General features: G+C 38.0%; 2 protein-coding genes across 3 annotated transcripts in view; both read right to left on the bottom strand.

Annotated features, from left to right (window-relative positions):
• Positions 1 to 22,769, bottom strand: part of LOC149261004 (zinc ion binding protein) — a 449,429-nt gene that overhangs the window by 281,393 nt on the left and 145,267 nt on the right. For both annotated transcript variants that reach the window (XM_089421537.1, XM_089421534.1), the window contains exon 3: positions 3,681 to 3,829. In XM_089421537.1, the coding sequence (XP_089277663.1) occupies positions 3,681 to 3,829 (149 nt within the window). The remainder of the gene's footprint in view (positions 1 to 3,680; positions 3,830 to 22,769) is intronic.
• LOC149261005 (uncharacterized) lies at positions 15,523 to 16,443 on the bottom strand. Its single transcript, XM_089434095.1, has 2 exons — positions 15,936 to 16,443; positions 15,523 to 15,779 (listed from the first exon to the last, which is right to left on the bottom strand). Exons 1-2 carry the CDS (start codon positions 16,312 to 16,314, stop codon positions 15,523 to 15,525), a joined length of 636 nt encoding a protein of 211 aa, XP_089290221.1. The 5' UTR covers positions 16,315 to 16,443.

Raw genomic sequence — 22,769 nt, 5'->3', positions numbered from 1 at the left:
TGTCTTCCTTTGCTAGATGACTGAGACCAAAGCATTAAGTTATCCCATCCATGATGAGGAGGGATCTTCCATATTTCATATTCATCAGACAGTCTTTTAGGCTCAACGCATTAAAGAGCTCAATGACCTAATCAGGGTCCCCACAATATCCTTTTTTTTCATTGTACTTGCCGAGGTATAAGACCTGGTATGTACTTTCTTCAAGGTACCTCGATTTTCATGCTGATAAGGGCTGATGTAAGGAACTGCTTCAAGAGTGCCATGCACCTTTTCTTTTGGCTTTCAGACTTCAAGGGTACCAGAATAAAGGTGCTGTATAGACTTCCATTGCTCCAGCTGCTAGATAAGGATAAGGCCATCTGTCCTTCAAAATCATGACTTGGTCAATGGATTCTGCATACATACTGCACATCACTATTCTCCCTTGTTGACAGTGTTACATATTCCAATCCTGCCACATGCACAAGATCTTGGTAGGGAATAGTGTCTAGATCTCAGAACCTGTCCTCTGCCTTCTGGTTAATGAACAAGTTTATATATACCAGACCTCAACAACAGGCTCTGGACTACAACAACATGACAAATACATTCTGTCAATATCACCCCTGCACTGCAAATATGTAATCACACACTGGCACGATTTTTCCCTTATCATGTACAGTCAATTTCACTAGCTGTATGCACATATAACTTAGATTCTGCATAGCCTCAATAGACCTATGTGCATTATTAGGCATATAGAGTCATACAGTGTATAGCAGTCCTTACTTCATACACATGATTTCAAGTTAGATCACTCGCCCTTTTTAAACGCACAACAGCCAAGCCAATCATTTCTACTCCCAGCCTTCAATTTCACAAATTACGTACCAGTGAGTAATCATATGAACCATGTGCACCATGCCTACATACCAGCATTGATCATTAACCACGGCCTTTCATCAGTGCATTCCAATTAACAAAAAATAAATAAACATGGATCACTTCTACTTCACTCATCATGCACAGGTATAGAGATTGCAGCACAAAAAAAAACTTTACAGCCTGCTGCAAGAAGGTAAGACACTCTTTTGATCTGCTGCAGAAATGATATGACAAGGAAACTGAATGATAACAAAAAAACACGTTACACAGTTGATAAGATCTTTTTCTGCTAAGGAAGACAATGAGGCTTCTTGACAATAACACCTTTACTGCTGGCAATAAAACACTTGCTCCTAAATAGGTCAGATTCCTTCAATAGTTGCAAAGATGTGACATAACACATGTACCTAAAACAAATGTTGCTTTGATCCCTCCTGCCTTTAGATGTCAATGCCTTATGATGCCCACTGCTATAGTCTGGAATACATAGTCAATCTTACCAATCTTGAAACAGAACATAAAACCCTACTTCCTTCAGATTTGAGTCACAAAGATATTTCAACGAGATAATGAAGTCCTTGATGTGACATATGACTTTAAACAAACCTCTGTCCCTAGTCTTCTCGCACAGGATTGTGCCATTGATATTTCAGAACAGTGAGCAATATAGCACATCATAAATCAGTGACTATAAGAACCAGTGTGTTCCTTCAAGACAATTTACGCTTCAGAAGTAGCTTGCATACACTTCAGATCTGTAGATTCAGATTTGGATCATGACATACCTTATATGCATGTATGCTGTCAAGGAAACCTCAAGTAATCTGCACTTTGCTATTAAAGTAAGTTCCCAGATCAATATCAAGCCAAGCGAATAGCATCAGTTTCGTTCCTCACAACTTGCTTCAGAATTTTGCCCACATCTGTAATGACCTCGTCCTGGTGTAAAGATATTTCAGAAACTGAATTTAACCAACCTTCATATCATCATTCTTATCAAATCAAGGGCTACAGGTATCTGTAATGGATCAGAGCCTCAGATTAGGTTCATAACATAGGCCGAAAGTTTAGGGATGCCAGCAACCATAAAACAAATCCCTTGATCCTTGAATAAATTCGGTCTTTCTTGCTTCCTTCGCTAGTCCCGCAGAGATTCAGCCAACAACAAAACCTTTATCATAACCATAACCAGAAACCCCTTTCAATTCTGTCTCTCCTTAGATCTTCAGGGATTCCTCGGGGCCAAGAGAGCTAAGAGTCTTATGATTTGCATTGAATGCTTGTGATACTGCTCCTCATGGTCACTTATAGACCTTGATAAAGATCTCAACTTTGAAGGGTACTCTTACTTAGAACGGAGATCCTTAGTTTGGCATTAATACAGCTGAGAATTTATGGAGATTTGTCCACAAATTTTGTGATTGCTTTCTCTTCCTTGGGCTTGCCCTCACCTGAGCTCTGATACCATGTTAAATTTCGATGATGCGTTCTTTGCTTTGAACAATTACTTCAATGTTTCATATTAGCCCATTTACAATTCTAATTTAGATCCATTAGCAATCACATAATCCATAATCACATTGATAGTAACTGAAGAAAGAACGTAGACGATAAATGCAGAAGACAAGCCAAGACAAGAGAACACACATATTGGCTCAAGCCAGGGAAAAACCCCAAGACGGGGAAAACCCTTAATCGATCTTCTTTATTATAAATATCAAATGTTCAGAGAAGGAGAGAGAGAGAGTACAATCATAGTCAAAGTAGACTTGCCAATACTACTGTCCAGATACTGAGAAGATAGCCCAGTTTAACACTGTCCAAACATAGAGGAGATAGCCCAGTCAAATTCAGTCTTCAGTCTTCAGCCCTAACCAGAGATCAATGATGGTCAAGGCAGCTACAAACTTGACTTGATCCAGGATCAATAAATGTGGCCTCTTGCACTGAAGATAAGACACCCAAAACAGGTTGAATCTAGGCAGACATACAGTTCTGGTTAGGGCACATATCAGCCCTAACTTACAGCAGCAACCCTGTGAAATCACCCTCAAAGTACTTCGCTCTTCCTTGCTGTAGGTGCGGTCCAGGCTAGGCTAAAACATAGGCATCATATCCTTCATGTAACATATGTTGAACCCCTGTAATATTCATAGAGGGACTGCGGCCTGCAAGAGAAAAGACGCAGTCCAGAATAGCCCTTAAACACATATTGCATAAGACCAGACTTCCTCTAAGAAACCTCGGCCTCCTACCTGAAGAACTCGGCTCATGAAGAAGACCAAACAAATCCCAAACTAGCCCTTGATACCTTTGCTGGAAATCATCCTCTTCTGCGGCCATTTCAGAGAAAATAGAGAGAAAATGGATGTGCCGAAATGAGGGTGGAGGCACCTCTATTTATACAATCAGTGAGGTTGAAGAGACGTGACCTTTGGGTTTAATGAGCCGACATAAAGGAGAGGCCGACCCTGAAATTTTGCATAAATTCAAAAACCCATTTCTCCTTGTCCAAATTTGACAATCTTTATATCGATTTTGGTCCTCTCGAAGAGAGGAATTCAATGCTGCAATTATCTTCCCCAAAGGAGTTGTCAAAAGTGGAATTTGGCCCTAGTTGCCAATTTTAACAATAGAGCTTGGCAAAAGTGTGCCAAATCATAATAGTCCTATAATTGTTTGGATTAGTGTTGTCAATAACTGGTAAATAAGATAAATAATACGCTGTGAACAAGATGATGAAAGACTTGAGCAAACTAAATCACTGAAAACATCAGCAATAGAAAAGGAAAAAGAGTCCAAACTCCACACCATACTTGAGGAACTCAGCTTCGAGACATTCACCAATTGCAGCTTTGCTTGCCATCAACGACAGGCCACATGCACATTCAAATTTCCATAAATTATCTTGATGAAGTCCTTGTTTCATTAAGAAAGAGCAACATGTTATCTGCCCCAGCTCCACCTATAAGAAAATAGTAAAAGAAGCCAAGCATTTTGGTTCAAATATTTTCATTCCACTGCAAGAAAGGAAAGATCATTTGTATCTACTTTGCATCATAGAAAGGAATGCACAAGCATGCCATAAACCAGGAATCAAAACATTGTAGAATTCTGAGCCAACAATGCAAACATTTGTGACCAGGCAATGAAATCATAAATGAAGGCCTAAAGCGGAGAAATTATATCATTGTATTTCATAACGACGCTTGAATATAGTAGTTGCACATTAGATACAAAATGGCATTAAGGAATAAACAACATACAGTTATAATGACTACATTAGTCAAAGTAACCTAGGAAGGAATGCAAGAGCATCAATAAACATTTTCTATGCAAAAGCTGCAACTACTGCTAATGTATTAACAGCCTGACTAGAAATATCACATGCAACATACAAGAGAAAAGATTAAACAAAGAAGACAAATCCATTTCCAAGGACTGCCATTCTTTAGAAATGTAATTAATCATTCCAATTCCCACTGCACTCTAACAGATAAATAATGCTGATAATTTTCCAAACTGACTTTAATCTTACAGCAAAAAGAGCAGTAAATATTGCTAAATTTTGTCTTTGTTCAAATATCCAGTAGTGAATGAAATAAGCACTCAACCTAGATCTAATGACTAAATCCTATAATGATGACACCAACAGTGCAGCCAACTTACATCACAGACAAGAATCAATTCCTCAACTACTCTGAAATTCATTGAAAAGGCATACCTATTCTGCACGAATATTAACTCTACAGTCTTGTCAATTGCATCCTGTTTGGTCAATGAAACCAGGCAGCTAATATGGTCCCCACCAGGGTGCAAGTCCTGCCACTGACATGCTACTGCTTGTGCTCACACTTGTGGATGCACACCAGCACATGCAACAGCTGTTGGTGCATGCCAGGTGCAAGTCCTGGATTACATTAACGGAACAGACACTCCCCACTCATGGCTTCTTAGCAAATTAGCTGAAGAGCAACCAAATTGAATTGTGCTAGTAGATATGCTGTACTGCTAAATCTTTGGGCATGTTAGCCTCAGTCACGATAAGAAGAAGCGTGTTCATTAAAAAGAAATAAAAAATTAAAAAACTCTTCAATCAAATTTGTATACTACAGAATATAATTTGCTCCTAAGGTTTAGCCAAAAGTTCTTTCCTTTCTTCAAATTTATGTGCCTTGTGAATACATTTTCATAACGCTTGCTCTTAGTATTATTTTAGGAGACCATACTTTATTAGATTCCTGGTAAATAAGAAATTCTTTAAGAATATGTTATTTTCAAAAAAAGGAAACCTGGATAGTTAGATAATGCTTACATAAGCTTTTGGAAGGACCAGTAACTGTTTAATTGTGTGCTATATGGAATTCTTATTGTTTAAATCCATAAAGATAAAAAGTATGGGCACAATTCACTGAGTGCTTGAATCAGGGTCTTATTACTCCAATTCCCAAGTATGCTGCAAGACACTCCATATGGGGTGGAGACTTATCACTTTGCTTGGAGTGACCTACAAATTTCTGGCCAAGGCAGTAGCTCTTCGGGTTCATAATGTTGCCAGAAAGATTGTTCAGAGACAACAGCCAGCTTTTGTGCAGGGGCAGTTCATCTTCCATCCGATCTATCATCAATCTGATCCAAAAATATGGGAGCAGTCCTGATCCGAATAACTACAGGACTATCATGATGGGCCGCACATTCTCCAAACTTTATACCACAATCACCACCAGTGGCTTTACGAGGAATCGAAGAATCCACATCTCAGAGATAGAGGACAAGCAGGCTTCTGCCCAGACTACCCAACAATTGATCATGTATTCATCCTCAGAGCCATCATTGAGGAGGCCCATCATCGCATTTCGTGGGTTTACAGTTGCTTTGTAGATTTCCGGAAAGCTTTTGACATGATTCCGAGGGAGGCATTACGCTGAGACAACATGATATTAGCATATCAGAGACCCTCTTAACTATTGTCATAAGACTTTGAGTTAGTGTTGGGGTGCTTCAATATGTCCCACGATCTTCTAGACTTCATTCAGAGTACCATTGCGGTGAAGCAGGGGTGTCCCCTCTCTCTAACTCTCTTTGGGATTTATATTAATGAGCTTGAGTCTTTCTTCCATAAGCACATACAGGAGGGTGATGACTATTTACCACAACATGTTTTGATCTCCTTGCTCCTCTTCGTTGATGACTTGGTCTTGTTGGCCTCTACTCCTGAGGGATTACATAGACAAATTGACGCATTGGCTAGTTTTCGTGACCATCAACAGTGGAAGGTCAACCTAGGTAAAACCAAGGTTCTAATCTTCAATGCCTCGGAGACTCTATTGCAAACCTACACTTCTACAACCGTGGGACATAGATTGAGATCACCACATCTTACACCTATTTGGGGATACAGTTCACAGGGCTTAGATTTGGTATGCGACAAACACTCCAATCTTGGCTTAGCAAAGGTTACAGCTCCCTAGTCCTCATCAAGAGACAATGCTTCCAAGCACAAGTTCAAGACATCTCATTTCTCCCTTTACGAACCAACACATCTCTTACCAACTTGCTAGATACTGAATCAGGCCATCAAAGAGGATGTTATGAAAAAAATAGTTAATTTTAGGTTTATTATTTAATTTAGGTTTAGTTAGGCGAAAGGGCACGATCATAAGATCATGCCCTTTCCGAAAGGGTGTCCATGGCGATATATAAGCCAGGCATCCCCACTGTAAACATCATCATCTGTTATTCATTTTATCAATAAAGTATTTTTATATATCTATTTCTGTTATCTGGAAGTTTCCATTCCATCTGGTATCGGAGCCATATCGATTGCTGAACATCGAGGGTTGCACAGTGCGTACTACTGATCGTTATTCTTGGTGTGATGTCTATCGGTTTTTGTTTTTATCCACAATCCCTGTCGTTCCCAGTCCGCATAACCTGTTAGTTTCACCCTGCCCCCGAAATACCCCGTCTTGCTGTTCTCCCAGCCGCACCACTGTCCAATTCTATCACCGAAAATATTTTTTAAACGGACGCTGTTTTCTTAAAAAAAAAAATCATGAACGGAAGGAGTTACGCCAACAGACGTGCCGGTTAGAAGTTAAACGATATATATAAGAAAAACTATAACGTGATTCGGTGATTCGGGTGCCGGTTAGAAGTTAAATGATATATATAAGAAAAATTATAACTTAATTCTGTGATTCGGGTATATATATATATCACATTATAATTATATATATTATATATAATTTAATAAAAAGTTATATAATTTATAACTTTAAATTATATATATATATATATATATATTTATAATAATTAATAATTATAAATTAATTATTATAATTTATAATTAAATAAATATATATTTATATTAATTAAATTAAATTATTAAATTAATTTAATTTAAAATATATATTTATTAATTAATTAAATTAAATTATTAAATTAATTTAATTTAATTATTTAAAAAAAAAAAAAAAAAGGGGGAAAGGAAATATTTTTTAGCTGGCAAATAAATACACGCCTCCGCAGACCCGCTCAATGTCGACAATGACAATGGCGGATTTCCAGAAAAGGTTGTTGGATGCAGAGCAAAGGATAAATAACAACCACGACGAAGTCAGTAAGAGATTAAATGACGTCGAGAGCAAGCTTGGGGAGCAAGCAGCCAAAATAAAAAATCTTGAAGATACGACAAATCGAATAGAGATAAAAATGGAAAGTCAACATGTCCAAACAGGAGTAAACTTCAGAGAAGTCTTAACAATGCTGAAAAGTCTGTGTAAAAAGTCGAATTGTACACCCGAAGAGCTATTGAAAGAAGGTGAAGAGAATCAAGAACACATTTCACCAGAGTCAACTAAGTCCACAGACTCTCATGACAAGGTTGAATCCCCAAAAAAATCAATGACACACCACCAAGAAGCAAGTAACACTACCTTCACAAACAAGCAACTTTGGGATACCCTTACTAATCAACACCCTCTTTTTGCTCAACCATTAGCCACATACCAGAAGAGGGTAAAGGTTGAGATGCCTAAATTCGATGGGAACGAAAAAAACAATGTGGCATGGATAAATAAAGCAGAAGAATACTTTGAGATATATGACATCACTGACGATGACGAAAAGCTCAGACATGCATCCATGAAAATGGAGGGAGAAGCATATAACTGGTACATGTGGTGGAAAAAGACAACACACGTCATTAGCTGGAGGAGATTTAAAGATGCATTCTTCAAAAGATTCCAAGGTGTGAGGGAAGAAGAGTTCTTTTCAAAACTCATTAAATTACGACAAAAAGGGAGTGTGGATGAATACACTCAAGAATGGGAGACTTTAGTAACACGAGTACCAGGGTTATCAGAATCTCGTCTAATTCAGTCATACATCTCGGGACTCAAAACCCATTTACAAGCAGAACTTGAGATGCATGATATTACATCTATAGAAGAAGCAAGACGAAAAGCAAAAACAGCTGAAAAGAAATCCGAACCAATATTTTGGTCAACAACGGAAAAAGCTTATGCAAGACGAAGGATACCCCAGTATATGGACTCAAATAAGACAAGATATGTTCCCCCACATCGTCGTGAAGATGAAAAATCTAATGTGGAAAAGCAAAGGATAAAAGAGGGTAAATGTAAACGCTGTGGTGAGAAGTGGGACCCCAAACATAGGTGTGTTAAAGGAAAGGAACCAAAGAACCTATATAATTGTGAAGCAACCAATGATTCAAACAGTGAAGAGTCTGATATTGAAGAAACAGAAGATGCCCCAGAATTCTCACCAGAAATAGATGACGAAAGTATTCCACAAGTATCATTATCAGCTATGACAGGTATATCACAACCTCAGACCTTAAAATTAAAAGGACACATAAAGAAGAACAACGTAGTGGTTCTCGTCGACTCTGGAAGCACACACAATTTTCTAGATGCAACCGTGGCAAAGAGACTCAATATATTTTCATTCCCCTTACCAAACATGAAAGTGATGATAGCTAACGGTAAAAAGATTGAAAAGGTGGGAAAATGCCATAAGGTTAAATTACAAATTCAAGACTTCAGTTTAGAATCGTCATTTTTCACAGTACCATTAGGAGGAGTAGATGTAGTTTTAGGTGTCCAATGGTTGCGAACCTTAGGTACTTATGCCGCTAACCACCAAATACAATTTATAAAATTCAAATGGGGAGGTCAAAAGTACAAATTACATGGGTTCCAAGCACCGGAAAATCAAATTGTATCATCATCTCAGATGATGAAGATGATTCGAAAAGGAGCACCTGCTTATGTAGTACAATGTCATCAGTTAGAAATGTTATCCGCAAATATGACGAGTGAAGAGTCACCAGAGATACAAGATTTAATTAAGAAACATGAAGAAGTATTTCAAGATCTACCTCTAAAGATGCCGCCTAATAGGGAAATTGAGCATACAATAGAAGTCAAGGCAGGATCAGACCCGGTTAACATCAAGCCATACCGATATCCACATCACCAAAAAACAGAAATCGAGAGATTAATCCAAGACCTCTTAAGGTGTGGAATCATCTCGAAAAGTAAAAGTCCTTACGCTGCTCCAGTGGTGTTGGTAAGGAAGAAAGATGGGTCATTCAGGCTATGTATTGACTATAGGGGATTAAACAAAATAACAATTAAAAATAAGTTTCCCATTCCCTTTATCGACGAAATGTTGGATGAGTTACATGGCGCAAGGTATTTCTCAAAATTGGATCTAAGATCAGGTTACTACCAAATTAGAATAAGATTAGAAGACATACCAAAAACCGCATTCCGAACACATGAAGGTCATTATGAATTTAAAGTAATGCCATTTGGATTAACCAATGCACCAGCGACGTTTCAAGCAACTATGAATGAATTATTTCGCCCACACCTCAGAAAGTTTGTATTAGTATTCTTTGATGATATTCTAATTTACAGTAAAACTTGGAAGGAGCACTTGCAACATTTGGATAAGGTTCTTACACTACTTAAAGAACACCAATTTTACGCAAAAAAGTCCAAATGTACCTTTGGAAAGGAAGAAGTAGAATACCTTGGACACATTATATCCCATGAAGGTGTAAAGGTGGACCCTAATAAAATCAAAGCCATAAAAGAATGGACCAAACCCGTTAATATATCCAAGCTAAGAGGGTTCTTAGGTTTGACAGGATATTACCGAAGGTTTATTAAAAACTATGCACATATAACTGCACCTCTAACAAATCTTTTAAAGAAGAACTCGTTTCTATGGGATGAGGAAGCAGGAAGGTGTTTTGAAAAATTAAAAGAAATTATGTCTAATGCTCCCGTATTAGCAACACCAGATTTTTCTAAACCATTTATCATTTAGTGTGATGCTTCTGGATTCGGTATAGGTGCAGTATTAATGCAACAAGGACATCCCATAGCTTTTGAAAGTAGGAAGCTCAATAAAAGAGAGCGCCTCAAATCCACATACAACAAAGAAATGCTAGCTATCATGCACGCACTAGCTAAGTGGAGGCAATATCTTTTGGGAAGTAAGTTTTCTATTCGAACAGACCATAACAGTCTCCAACATCTCCTTCAACAAAAAACGCTTTCCGAAGAACAACAAAAATGGATTGAAAAAATTGCCGCTTTTGACTTGGAAATACTACATAAAAGAGGTAAAGACAATGTAGTAGCCGATGCCTTATCCAGGAAAGATGAAGAACCAACATTACTTGCAATGTCGGTTGTTGTTCCTGAGTGGCTTAACGAAATTCGAAGTGAGTATGCCAAGGATCCAGAAGTAACAACAATAATCAATAACCTTCCCAATAACTCAAAATTTGAGTGGAAGAATGATATCCTATGGTATAAAGGAAGAATATATCTAAGTACAAATTCCAAGTTTAAGTTTAAGATACTCAAAGAATTACATGACTCACCGTCAGCTGGACACGTAGGATTCTTTAAGACTTACTACAATGCACGTCAATCCTTCTTTTGGAAGGGAATGAATCGTGATATTCAGAAGTATGTAGCAGAATGTGACACATGTCAAAGGAATAAAAGCGAAAATATTACGACACCAGGATTACTTCACCCCTTAAACATTCCAAATCAGAAGTGGGAGGAAATCTCAATGGACTTTATTGAGGGATTACCAGTATCTGAAGGCAAGGACAAGATTTTCGTAGTAGTCGACAGACTCACCAAGTATGCTCACTTTATGGCAATAAAGAAGTCATACTCAGCAAAAGAAATCGCTGAAATATTTTGCAAAAATATATATAAGTTGCACGGTTTTCCAAAAGTCATTGTAAGTGATAGAGATGCCAAGTTCAAAGGTAATTTCTGGAAGGAAATGTTCAACCATGTAGGAACTTACTTAAATATGAGTTCCGCTTATCACCCGCAAACAGATGGCCAAACGGAGGTTGTCAATAAATGTTTGGAGGCCTACCTACGTTGCTACGCTACAGAAAAACAAAATAAATGGGCTCAATGGTTACACCTTGCTGAATGGTGGTATAACTCCACCTATCATACGTCAGCGAAAATGACGCCATTCCAAGCCCTATATGGATATGAACCCCCGAAATGGAAAGATCTAGCTATGGTCCAAACAAATCTACCTGCTGTTAAAGATCAACTAGAAGAAACCCAGAAAATCGTCCAAATATTAAAAGAAAATCTAAATAATGCAAGGAATCGTATGAAGCAACAAGCAGATCGTAACAGAACCGAAAGAGAGTTTGAAGTTGGAGAATGGGTATTTGTTAAGCTCCAACCATACAAACAATTATCCTTAAAACAGAAAGGAAAAAACAAATTGGCACCAAAGTTTTATGGACCTTATCAGATCAACAAAAAGATTAGCCAAGTTGCATATGGTTTAAGCCTTCCAGAGACAAGTCGTGTTCACAACGTTTTCCACGTATCTTGCCTTAAAAGGGCCCTAGGTAACAATCAATCAGCGCAAACAACACTTCCATCCCTAGATGATGAGGGAAGAGTTATTTTAGAACCAGAAGGTATTTTGTCTACTAGAGAAAGAAAGCTTCGTTATCGTACTATCAAGGAATATCTGATTAAGTGGAAGGACTTGCCCGAAGAAGAAGCTTCTTGGGAGAATGAAGTATTTTGTCAACAACATCCGTTGTTACGTATGCTTTGAGGACAAAGCATTCTTTCGAGAGGAAGGCAATGTTATGAAAAAAATAGTTAATTTTAGGTTTATTATTTAATTTAGGTTTAGTTAGGCGAAAGGGCACGATCATAAGATCATGCCCTTTCCGAAAGGGTGTCCATGGCGATATATAAGCCAGGCATCCCCACTGTAAACATCATCATCTGTTATTCATTTTATCAATAAAGTATTTTTATATATCTATTTCTGTTATCTGGAAGTTTCCATTCCAGAGGATATCTACAAATTATACGTTTAGGTCACTTGGACATCCTTAGAATGAGCCTTGGCTCAAAGATGTCCTTCTACCTAAAGCAGTTTTGGGAGCTGCAATATAGCCTCATCATCTTCCCCCTTATACTCGTGAGCACTGGATGCAATCACTCAAGATCCCATTGGGGCAACTTCAAGTTGGATCCCATCGACTTTGTGTGGAGACAAATCACGATATACCACCATCTAATAGGGTTTGCTAGTTGTGCCACCTACAAGAGTCGAAGACAGAATGCACCTCATTTTTTGGTTCCCCAAACACTGTGTGATTAGAAGACGATATCATTTCTTATATAGAGAGCCAACAGGATCCCTATCTACCTTCTTTCGGTACCCTGACTAGAGATGCCTAGCCCTCTTCATTCGGGAGATATTTAGACACAAATATCAGTTCCTACAAACCCTGCCTCACTTGAGCACGATTTGGACAATCACATCATACTTTTAGGTTGATCCTGCTGATCGAAGCAACAAGCGACGAGCTAATTTCCAGGGTATTTTAGATAGTAGAGCAATGAGATTTCAGATCTTCCCTCAGCCCCCTCCTTTGGGAGGCCAACCGATACTCTCAAGACCATTGCGGAGTTGTCACATTAGGATATGAGGTCACTTGGACATCCTTTCGGTGAGCCTTGGCTCAGAGATTTCCTTCTACCTAGAGCAGGTTTTGGAGCTGTAGGATGGCCTCATCATCTGCCCCCCTTATACTCGTGAGCATTGGATGCACTCACTCAGGGTCCCACTAGGGCAACTTCAAGTTGGGTCCCATAAACTTAGGGTAGAGAAGAATCACCTTTGACCACGATATAATAGGGTTTTCCAGTTGTGCCACCTACAAGGGCCAAAGACTGAGATGTGTAGAAAATTAATGATCTGCACCCTTACCCCAATTTACAAGTTTGCATGTGTTTATTTGGCCCAACCCACATGTTTTGTCATGCTGATATAAATTTCAGAATGCATTAATTGTAAACATTCAAAGAGTACTTCTACTATTTTTCACTTTTCCTATCAGCTGAAATTAATACAAAATTTAGGCAAGCATTCAAGCATGTGAGACACTTATTTTTGGTCAAGGTGACCCCGGAAAAACCCCATAGCCTCTTGGGGAAAACCGGTCTTCAAAGGAGGATTTTATTTTGCTTCTTAAAGGAAAATTACAACAAGAAAATACTAGATGAGTTTAACTTATCTCTTCCCTTCTTCTTTGTTGCTATTACAGCTAAGTGTACAGTCAGATATCACAGAACTTGAGTCTTCTCACAGTCTTCACTTAGGCTGATATCTTGGCCTCAAATTCAGTGCCCATTCTCTCTGACATTTGCAACAATTTCAGAACCAAATACTGTTGAATTTCTCCTAGAAGTTCGAGCCACAAATTCTGCCCAAACTGCCTCGATTTCAGCGTTGTTAGTGTCCCAAAATTATCGGTGGCAGACCCCTGGAAACTTGGTCTGAACTGAGCATATATGAAGGGATTTCTCTGAGGTTTTCTCACCCAGAAAACACGTTGAGATTCACCCTTAGACTAGCATGCAGTTAGCACTCTCTTCAGCCCCTACCCACCACAAATTTTGGCCTGAAAAATACATTGCCTAGGCCCTAAATTCTTGGCTTCTTCTCAACTAACAGTTAGATAACGATTTTTGGAGCCTGAACATTTTCCTCGACTTGGAATGCCATTCGACCTAGCTACTGAAGGTTCTACTATCTTACCACAGAGATTTGAACCTCCTTGATGCTTCAACTCTGCCTCCAAAGATTCAGATCTCAGCTAAACTGAAGTTCTCCTCTTGTTGTTCGATTTTCTTCTACACAAAACCCTGCCTCCTTTTTCAAGCTGCTCTCCTCTTCTCCTCTCAATAATCTCATGAGTGTGTAATGAAGAATGAGCTCTCCCTCTTCCCTTTTGTCTCTTAGAAAAGATTGAATCCCTAAACCTAAGATTCAATGGATGAGATTTAATCTCCAAATCTCAAGATGTGTGGTTGAGATTAACTCTCACAATTGACCCCCCTCTCACACATTGGCCCCATTACTTAAAAGCCTCCTGTACCTTTTTCAAGTTGTGTACCTTTTTCTATTTTTCTCATAAAGTGATTTTTCAACTCACTTTAATATTAGAAAAGTACACTTAGTACTTTACATATAAAGTCACCTTATAAAGTACAAGTGACTTTAATATATACTTTTAAGTACCTTTTCCACCCATGACAATAATATAACTCATAAATGTCACCAAGACAAAAGTTATTAATGTGTCTACTAGGCTAAAAGGAATAAATGCCTCGTAAATCCTCTCCTTGGTACTATTTCCAACAAAATGCACCTCATTGTTTAGTGCCCCACATATTGTGAGATCTATTGACCACTAATGTCAACGACCCATAGCAGTATACCCCCTTTTTTCGCAAAAGGGATAGCGCTTGATCGATGTGTCCGTTTCGTTCAGCGATCATCATCAACCTGATCTACATGATGTTATAATGTACACCCATTCTACATGTATATGATGTAAATAATCTCAGCAGATCCGTGTCATGTATGTAATGCCCTAAGTGAACTTACTTTTCTAGTGAAGATCTACATTCTTGGAGGTTTTTTGCAATGTTACCAGACTCGGAATCGGCAATAAATCGGCGAGGCAAAAGAGCGAAGAGTTTTAATCGGATCGGTAAAAAATCGGGAAAAAATCGGCAAATTCATTAAATAAAAATATACACATATATTGAATTAAAAAAACCATTTTTCATTAATATTGGGCAAAGGTATGTCCAAACAATGCATAATATCAATAGATGTCCAAAATATCATGAATAAATAAGTATCTCATAAATGTTATGAGTCCACACATGATCCAAAGCACTGAGTCTTGAGTCCTTAGAAGCATATGCTTCTAAAAGTTTACAAAAAAGTTAAAAACTGCATACTAATCAGAAAAAAATCAGCAACTAAGAGTCTAAGACTCTTAAGAGTGAGAACTAGAAGCGATTCCTCCCACTCCTTCGCTTGCTTGACTCTCAAAGTTCTCCAAGTCATGAAGGCTGAAAAGAGGAGGCTCATCTAATTGAACCCATTCTGCCGCATTTGTAGCTTGCAAATCTAACTCTTCAAGGTCGATTGGTGAATGATCAATACCTGTCATTATCATGAGACATTGAAATGTGAATTAAAATTTCACTTTGAAGTTTGAACTTTAAACTTTTAAAGTACGAACTAGATTATGAAACCTTCAAATTCAAGCTCTCGAATCTCACCTTGTATTTGTTCGTTGCGAAGTCGTAGATTGTAATGGACAAATACAAGGTCATTCAAGCGCTTTTGTGTCAATCGGTTGCGCTTCTTAGAATGTATTTTCTCAAACATGCTCCAGTTGCGTTCACAACCTGAAGCACTGCATGCTTGGTTTAAGATTCGAATGGCAAATCTCTTCAAATCTGGCGTATCACTACCAAAGTTTTGCCACCAAAGACCTAGCAAGTGGTAAGGGTTTGTGAGTAGAAGACTAGAAGTACCAAATTAGTAAATAGTAAAAACTTAAAAAGAAAAGAAAATTTAATAAAACATTTAACATACAAAATAAAGTTTAAACAAATTTAATGAATTGATGAAGCCTTCAAGCTGGGTACCTGGCAACATCTTTGACCTTTGTCTTATAGCACTGGTATAGGCAAACAATTTAGATGGTGCCCTATAATCTTGTAGTTGGGAAAAGACACAACTTTGTTGTTCTGGATCAGGGAAGCACCTTTCCAAGCATGTCATAAGTCCTCTGCCAACCTCCCCATCCTCATTAAATTTGCTCTTATCATAAAAATATTGTGGGTTTAAGAAGTACCCAGCAGCATGTAAGGGGGAATGCAATTGCCTATCCCAACGTGCATCTATAATGTCCCAAAGAGGCATATACTTTGTCTCATCATCCCCATATCTTCTTTTGATGGCCTCCTTTGCGAGATCCATCGCCTCATAAATGTAACCCATAGCGGGTTTGTCACCATCAACCATCCTGAAAGTTCAAGCATTCAAATTTAAAGAAATATGAAACATTGTAAATAAAAAGAAGCTTGAAATGAAATTTAAAAAATGAAAAAGTTAAAAGACTAAAAGTACCCGAGAACTCTAACAAGGGACTCCGTCACAGCAATAATCTCTTCAGCATCTTTCCAGAAGCCATCATTAAACACAAGTGCAGCAATTTCGATGCCTTCAGGGGTCTTGGAATGTTTAGATCCCATCCACTCAGGTCCCAAGAACATCCTCTTCAGATTTATCTTTTGCTCAACCACAGATTGCAAAGATATGAAATTTGTTGCAAATCTAGTCACTGCAGGTCGAACAATTTCTTTACCTTCAGTGTATATTCTCATAGTGTTTAGGACAATAGTGTGGTTGTATAGGTATTTGGTTATGGATTTTGCCTTCTCCACAACCTCATGTATCCAATGAAGCTTACCAATGTCCTCAAGCATTAAATCTATGCAATGGGCAGCACAAGAGGTCCAAAAAATAGTGGGGTGCCTCATCTCAAAAAGTCTACCAGCAGCCATATAATTCGCTGCATTATCGGTGACAATTTGTACAACATTTTCTTCTCCCACTTCTTGAACGACTTCCTCCATCATTTCACAGATAAGTTGGGCAGTCTTAACCTTATCTGAAGCATCCACTGACTTGAGAAACATTGTGCCTGCGGGACAAGATACAAGGAAATTTATTAAAGTTCTATTCCTCTGATCTGTCCATCCATCACTCATGATGGTGCACCCTGTTTCTACCCATGATGAACGAAACTCAGCTAGCACAAGCATGACATCTTCAACACTCTCTAACAACATATCTGTCCTAAGGCTCTCTGATGTAGGGGCTTTGAACCCTGGACCTGCAGCAGCAATTGCATCAATCATAGCTTGCCAATAAGGACTTCTGGCACAGTGGAAAGGTATGTCAGAATAGTACCAAAAGTTAGCAATGGCCTTCCTTGCCTGACTATGGATATTTTTTTTCCAACCAGTGCCATCCAAGGTAGGTTGGGAACCGGGTTTTGTGCGGGGAGCAAAAAAGGTGTTTATGTTTCCACCTCCAGTGTTGAAGGAAGGAGTTGAAGGACTGGCATGGCTTTGAGTTTGACTTGGCCTTGGAGGCATGTGTGGAAAACTTGGGAACGGCATTGAGGATTCAACAGATTGAGGTGACATGGGGCTAGTGGCAGAAAAAGTATCAACTCCAACATTTCCTATTTCAGCATTTTGCTTTGCTTTCTTGGCATTATGCTGCTCTAACATATCAAGGGCCAAGGCTGCTTGGTATTGGACATTCTCGTCAACGGTGCCGCAAATACCTATATCATGGCCAGGTATTTTTGCAAGGTGGAACTTGAATCTATAAATGCCTCCACTGCATTCCTTTTTGCAAAATTTACAAAGGAGCAAGGATTTTCCGGGAATCTTGTCACAATAAGCCCAAGCAAAGTCCCGCTCTCTCGGCATTGTTGTTGCTTTGAACTTGTGTTTAATTTGTGGCTTCTGTTAAGATTTGGAGTCTGGCTTCTATTTAATTTGTGGCTCCTGTGAAAGACAACAAAAAATCAAATTTAAAAATTATCCAAAAATTTAAAATATGCTAGAAATTTAAAAAATTAAATGAAGACAGATGTCAGTGAACATATAGAAATGTTGCCTTTCAATAAAACCAGAAAACATGCAGGCAGCAGAACCCTGGTTTTATTCAATGGAGCACAACAGAGCTCTAAAAATTGGCACAAAAGCACACCAAGAAAGTGCCATGTCATGCTGAAAGGCCAAAGTGCAGTACTGCCTTTTAACTTTTCATTAAGCATAACCAGCGAAATTCCTTTAGGGCTTCAAGTCCTGAACACAAGAATCGTTCTTTGTGGCTCCATAACCAGCAAAGAGGTGGTTTTAGTCCAGCGTAACATTTGTGACAATGCAGACCTGAACGTTGAAGAAAGACCTAGCCCTTGAAGTGCTAAATGAACACAGTGATAGTTGAAGCCTTTTCAGTCCTCAGCAGAAAAGGAATTTTTGGGTATTCATGCTGACATCATTTACAGCAGTGGTATATCTCATCAGTAAGGGTTTCAAATCAGGGTTTAATCAGTGTTCATGCTCAGTACTTGTACATTGTCACTTGTGGTTAATTCCTAAATTATTTTTATACACTTGTATCTCTGAAGCAATGTCCAGATTAAAGTTGTCTTATGATGAATAGAGATTGACACGAAGGATTGTCTTTTAGCACCTACAAGTTACAACAAATCATATTCTCTTGTGACACTTAGAGCCTAGAGGGCAGAACTTTTGAACAGAGTATGGATTATGACAATATTGAGACAGCATCCCTGTTGACATGAGATTCTGTGACAATAAATTTATGGCAGCAAGGACCTATCCAAACTTCAAAGGTTGTATGGCAGTTATATTTGGAGAAACCCTCATGACAGTACCTTGATGTGACAGCAACCTATAGTGCTTGAGACCATTGATATACCGGTGGCCATGACATAAACGAGACCTTGTAATGTGACCATGTTAGTGATGACAATCCTTTTAATAACAGGTTACAGTGGTCAATTGATGAGTTACATATGTGAACATTGTAAAGAGATCGTTGTGATACGGGCCTTGATGCATGACAATCATACACCTTGATAGCAGTGACCTTTCCTTAATGACAGACAGTGATATTGACAGTGGTGTGGCTTGATGGTATTATTAATTACAGTCCAACGCTCAGACCCCTGGATTGTCGAACTCACACTATTCTTCGTCATACAGTCGTGCAGCTGTAATGCATGAAACAATCCTCGTTCACGGGTACCTGTTCTTCTCTACGAGTCTGTTGTATTGCGATTCGCATCACCTGATCACGCTGGCGGCTGCACACGATTCATCATTATATATATATTATATAGAGAGAGGAGTTACCTGAAGGCTCGCCGCTCACGCAGGTATCGATTCTCAACAATGCGGCGTCGACGGTCGAATGCAGCTCCGAGGCGGTGTCTGGACGCTGGACGCGGGAGTATGAATCATGAAACAGGTCGATAAAGTGATAAACCGTAAACGCCACAAACAGAAACCCGATAAACCTAAACCCAAAAATTTTGGCAGGACTCGGAAAAAAACGCAGAGTCGGAATAATCAGTAGACGCGCAAGTCAAAATCACGTTGACCACGAGTCAAACTCGGTCAACGCGATTTGACTCCGGAAGATTCGGATCTGATCGTTTCCATACCGAGCCGAGTGGGAATCGCAATTAATCAGCTAAATCGCCGATTCCTGTTTCACTGGTTTTTTGTCTCACTGATCCATTCTCAAAATGTCGGTAGAGTTTTCCTTCAGTCTTACCCCAAAGTTGGAATGGATTTTGTCACCGGGATCTTAGGCGAGTCCTAATGTTTTAGGTCGAGTCTATGTAAAAGTGATTTGGGAATAATCCTAACTATTTGGTTAGGTTATTTTATTACAAATTGCTTGGTCTGTTGGATTATATTTGTGTCGCAAAAATGGGTAGTCTGTGAGGGTCTATTACAGATGGGTTTTCCCCATTATGATGTAAAAAATATGAAAATTATGATGTAAAGTGTCTTGAGGGTTGGAAAAATAAATTATCTCCCCATAGGTTAATTAATTAAATTTTCTGGCAAAAAAAAAAAATTAAAATCCAAATCTAGAAATTTAATTAATTCTGGTCCTAAGTAAATTTAAATTCTCCAAAGGAAAAAAAACGATGGTCCTTAAAAATCAAATTTTAAAAGGTCCCGGGACTAAGGTAAATTAATTATTTTGCTAAATTTTAAGCCTTTGGTCCCTAGGGGTTAAGTCAAAGTCAAATTTTTTAGGAAATTAACTCAAAATTTTAATTTTTGAGTTAATTAAAATGCATTGAATTGAAAAAATCGAATTTCCTCAAGAATTTAATATTTCGACGAATGAAATTAAAATAAATTTTAATCCTCATCAATGGTCAAGATCACTTTGACGAAAATCACTCAAACTAGCGGTTGGAGGATTTATCTTTAAATAGGAAGTCATTTGTCAGTTGATCCATCCGATCTCTGAGTCGTGTGCTAAGCAAAAAGCTCGTGTAATTTTTTCCTGGATAATAAAGAAAGACTTTGGGGTTAAATTTCGCTGGTGTTACTCTTCATGGAAATGTTGTAAGATGTGTTGTTTTCATGCATAAATTTTTTTTAGCCATTGATGATAGCTTCTGAAGAGTGATTTGAGTACATGTATGTTGCTCAGTCGCTAGAGTTTAATTGATAATTTAAATTTTGAATGTAATAGCAAGTATCTCTATTTATCTAGATTTTATTATCATTTTCTTGCTCTATTTTAATGGTTGGATTGAGTTTTGCAGGAAAACCTTGATTTCTAGATCCTCGGGCGTTAAGGGAAATTTTTAATTGGACCAGCCAACTCTCGATCTGTGTTTTCTAAAGAGCCCACTTAAATTAGCTCTGAGCTTATCATAAGATTTTATGTGTGATATACAAAGGGTTTTGAGCTCAGCACCTCCTTTAAAATTTAAAAATTTAATTTTTGTGTGGGAAATTGATAAGTTTCGCTGTTGAGAGCCTTAAATTATCAAATATGAGAGTGGAGTTGGATTTATACTCCTCAGATCTGATAGATCTACCATTCTTATGCATAGATTTGTAAAAAAAAAAATTGGTTTTCTAACTTGGATTTCTAGGTTTTTATTATTTTTTTATAAATCTGAGTTCTGGGAGATTTCATTTTCATATACAGGTTGCAGATCTGAAAGAGAAGTTTGATTTGAAGCCAGATCTAGGCCCTAGAGAGTAAGATCTGGCCTCAAAATCAATTTTGCAAGGATATTATCCAACTTTTTTGCAGTCCAAGGGTTAAAAAAAAATCTGGAAAATTTTTTATAAGGGTTTCACTGATAAATCTGAAGCAGAATATATCAACTTAATTAGAAATTTCTGGGAAATTTTTAAGGGTTTTATTGGGCTACCATTTTCCTTTCTGTCTGCTGTATTTTTCTCCTCCAGAAATTTTTGAAAACTTTTCTTTTACTGTCTGCATTTTGGGATTTCTTTGAAAATTTACGAATTTCTTTATCCTCTGTCCAAGCCCTCCTCTCCGTTGCCATTCCCGCTGCTCTCTGCCTCGTTTTCTCTACCAGTCGCAATTCCCACAGCCCCACTTCTCTCTTCTCAAGTTCGAGCTTGAAGCTCTTTCCGCCATCGCTGCTACCTTTGCCTCTCCTTCTCATCGCAACTTCTCCTTCTTCCTGTCTACAAACCTCCACTCAGTCGCTCCTTCATTATACACAACCTCCCTCCCTCGCTCTCCTCTACGTATTTCCCGTTGCCCGATCTCCTACGCTGCCTCTTCAAAAACCCTAACACTGCCTTATCGTCCTCCCAGTCGTATCCAGCCTTTCCCTTCGACCTGCACATATCCTTCCCTCTCCAACACTGCCATCAAAGCTTCATACGTTGTTGCCGCTATCACCCTCACTGCTCCGTCCATCCAGCGGCTCCTTCCCTCGCTGCCTTCTCGCTGCTTTGTTGAGCTGCTAGCCTCCACCATTCCAACCTGCAAACGCAAACCCACACTTCGATTTCTTTTGTTTTTATTTTCATTTGTATTCTCTTTTAGGGTTAGTTGTTTCTCACATTCGACTTTTTCATTTTCATTTCATTTGTATTGTTATGAGTTTAGGTTTGATTTTTATTTTTTAGGTTTGGTTAGGTTTCATTTTGTTTTGGTTTCAATTTGATTTTTGTTTTAACTTTTCATTTCATTTTGATTAATTTTTTATTTCATTTAAAAAATCTAAACCATTTCGAAAATATTTAATAAACATTAAAAATTTTAAAATTTTAAAAATTAAAAAACCTAAAAATTGAAAATGAAATAAATTAAAGGTGTATTTGCGCTTTCACATTAAATAATTTTAATGTAACATGGCCCATTAAAAAAAAATATTTATTAACCCTTTGATTTAGTTTGACTTCTTTATTTATCACATTAAAGTTATTGCCTAAGGAATAATTAAAACACTAACTTAAAATTCCTTGGTGTCTTTGGTGTTAAGTGCAAATTTTTAATTTTTTGTGATTTCTTTATTGTCAAGGTGCAATAAATGTTTTAAATCATATTGACTGTTGGAGAAAAATAAATTTTGCTAGATTATCCTGCATGCTAAAGTTTTGAGCATTTACATTTAATTGTTCATGACCGTTGCTTTGCCACATTATAAATTGCTCTAGGTGACTTGTTATTATTTAGTCTTTGGTTAATTCAAATTAAGGGCACTAGTTTGTAGTCATTTTTATCTTGTGGTTGTGTCTTATTTTAATCTATCTATCTCAATTGGCCAAGACTTTTTCTAGGTTCATCAACTTGTTCATCCTTAAAATCTTCTAGAGCCTGTGTTCCACAGACTATCTTCATCCATTCAC

The sequence above is a fragment of the Pinus tabuliformis genome, chromosome 6 (assembly GCF_031772625.1).
Source record: "Pinus tabuliformis cultivar Carrire ecotype Pingquan chromosome 6, CPIR1, whole genome shotgun sequence".
NCBI classification, from domain to species: Eukaryota; Viridiplantae; Streptophyta; class Pinopsida; order Pinales; family Pinaceae; genus Pinus; species Pinus tabuliformis.
This window is presented reverse-complemented; position numbering and strand designations above follow the sequence as displayed.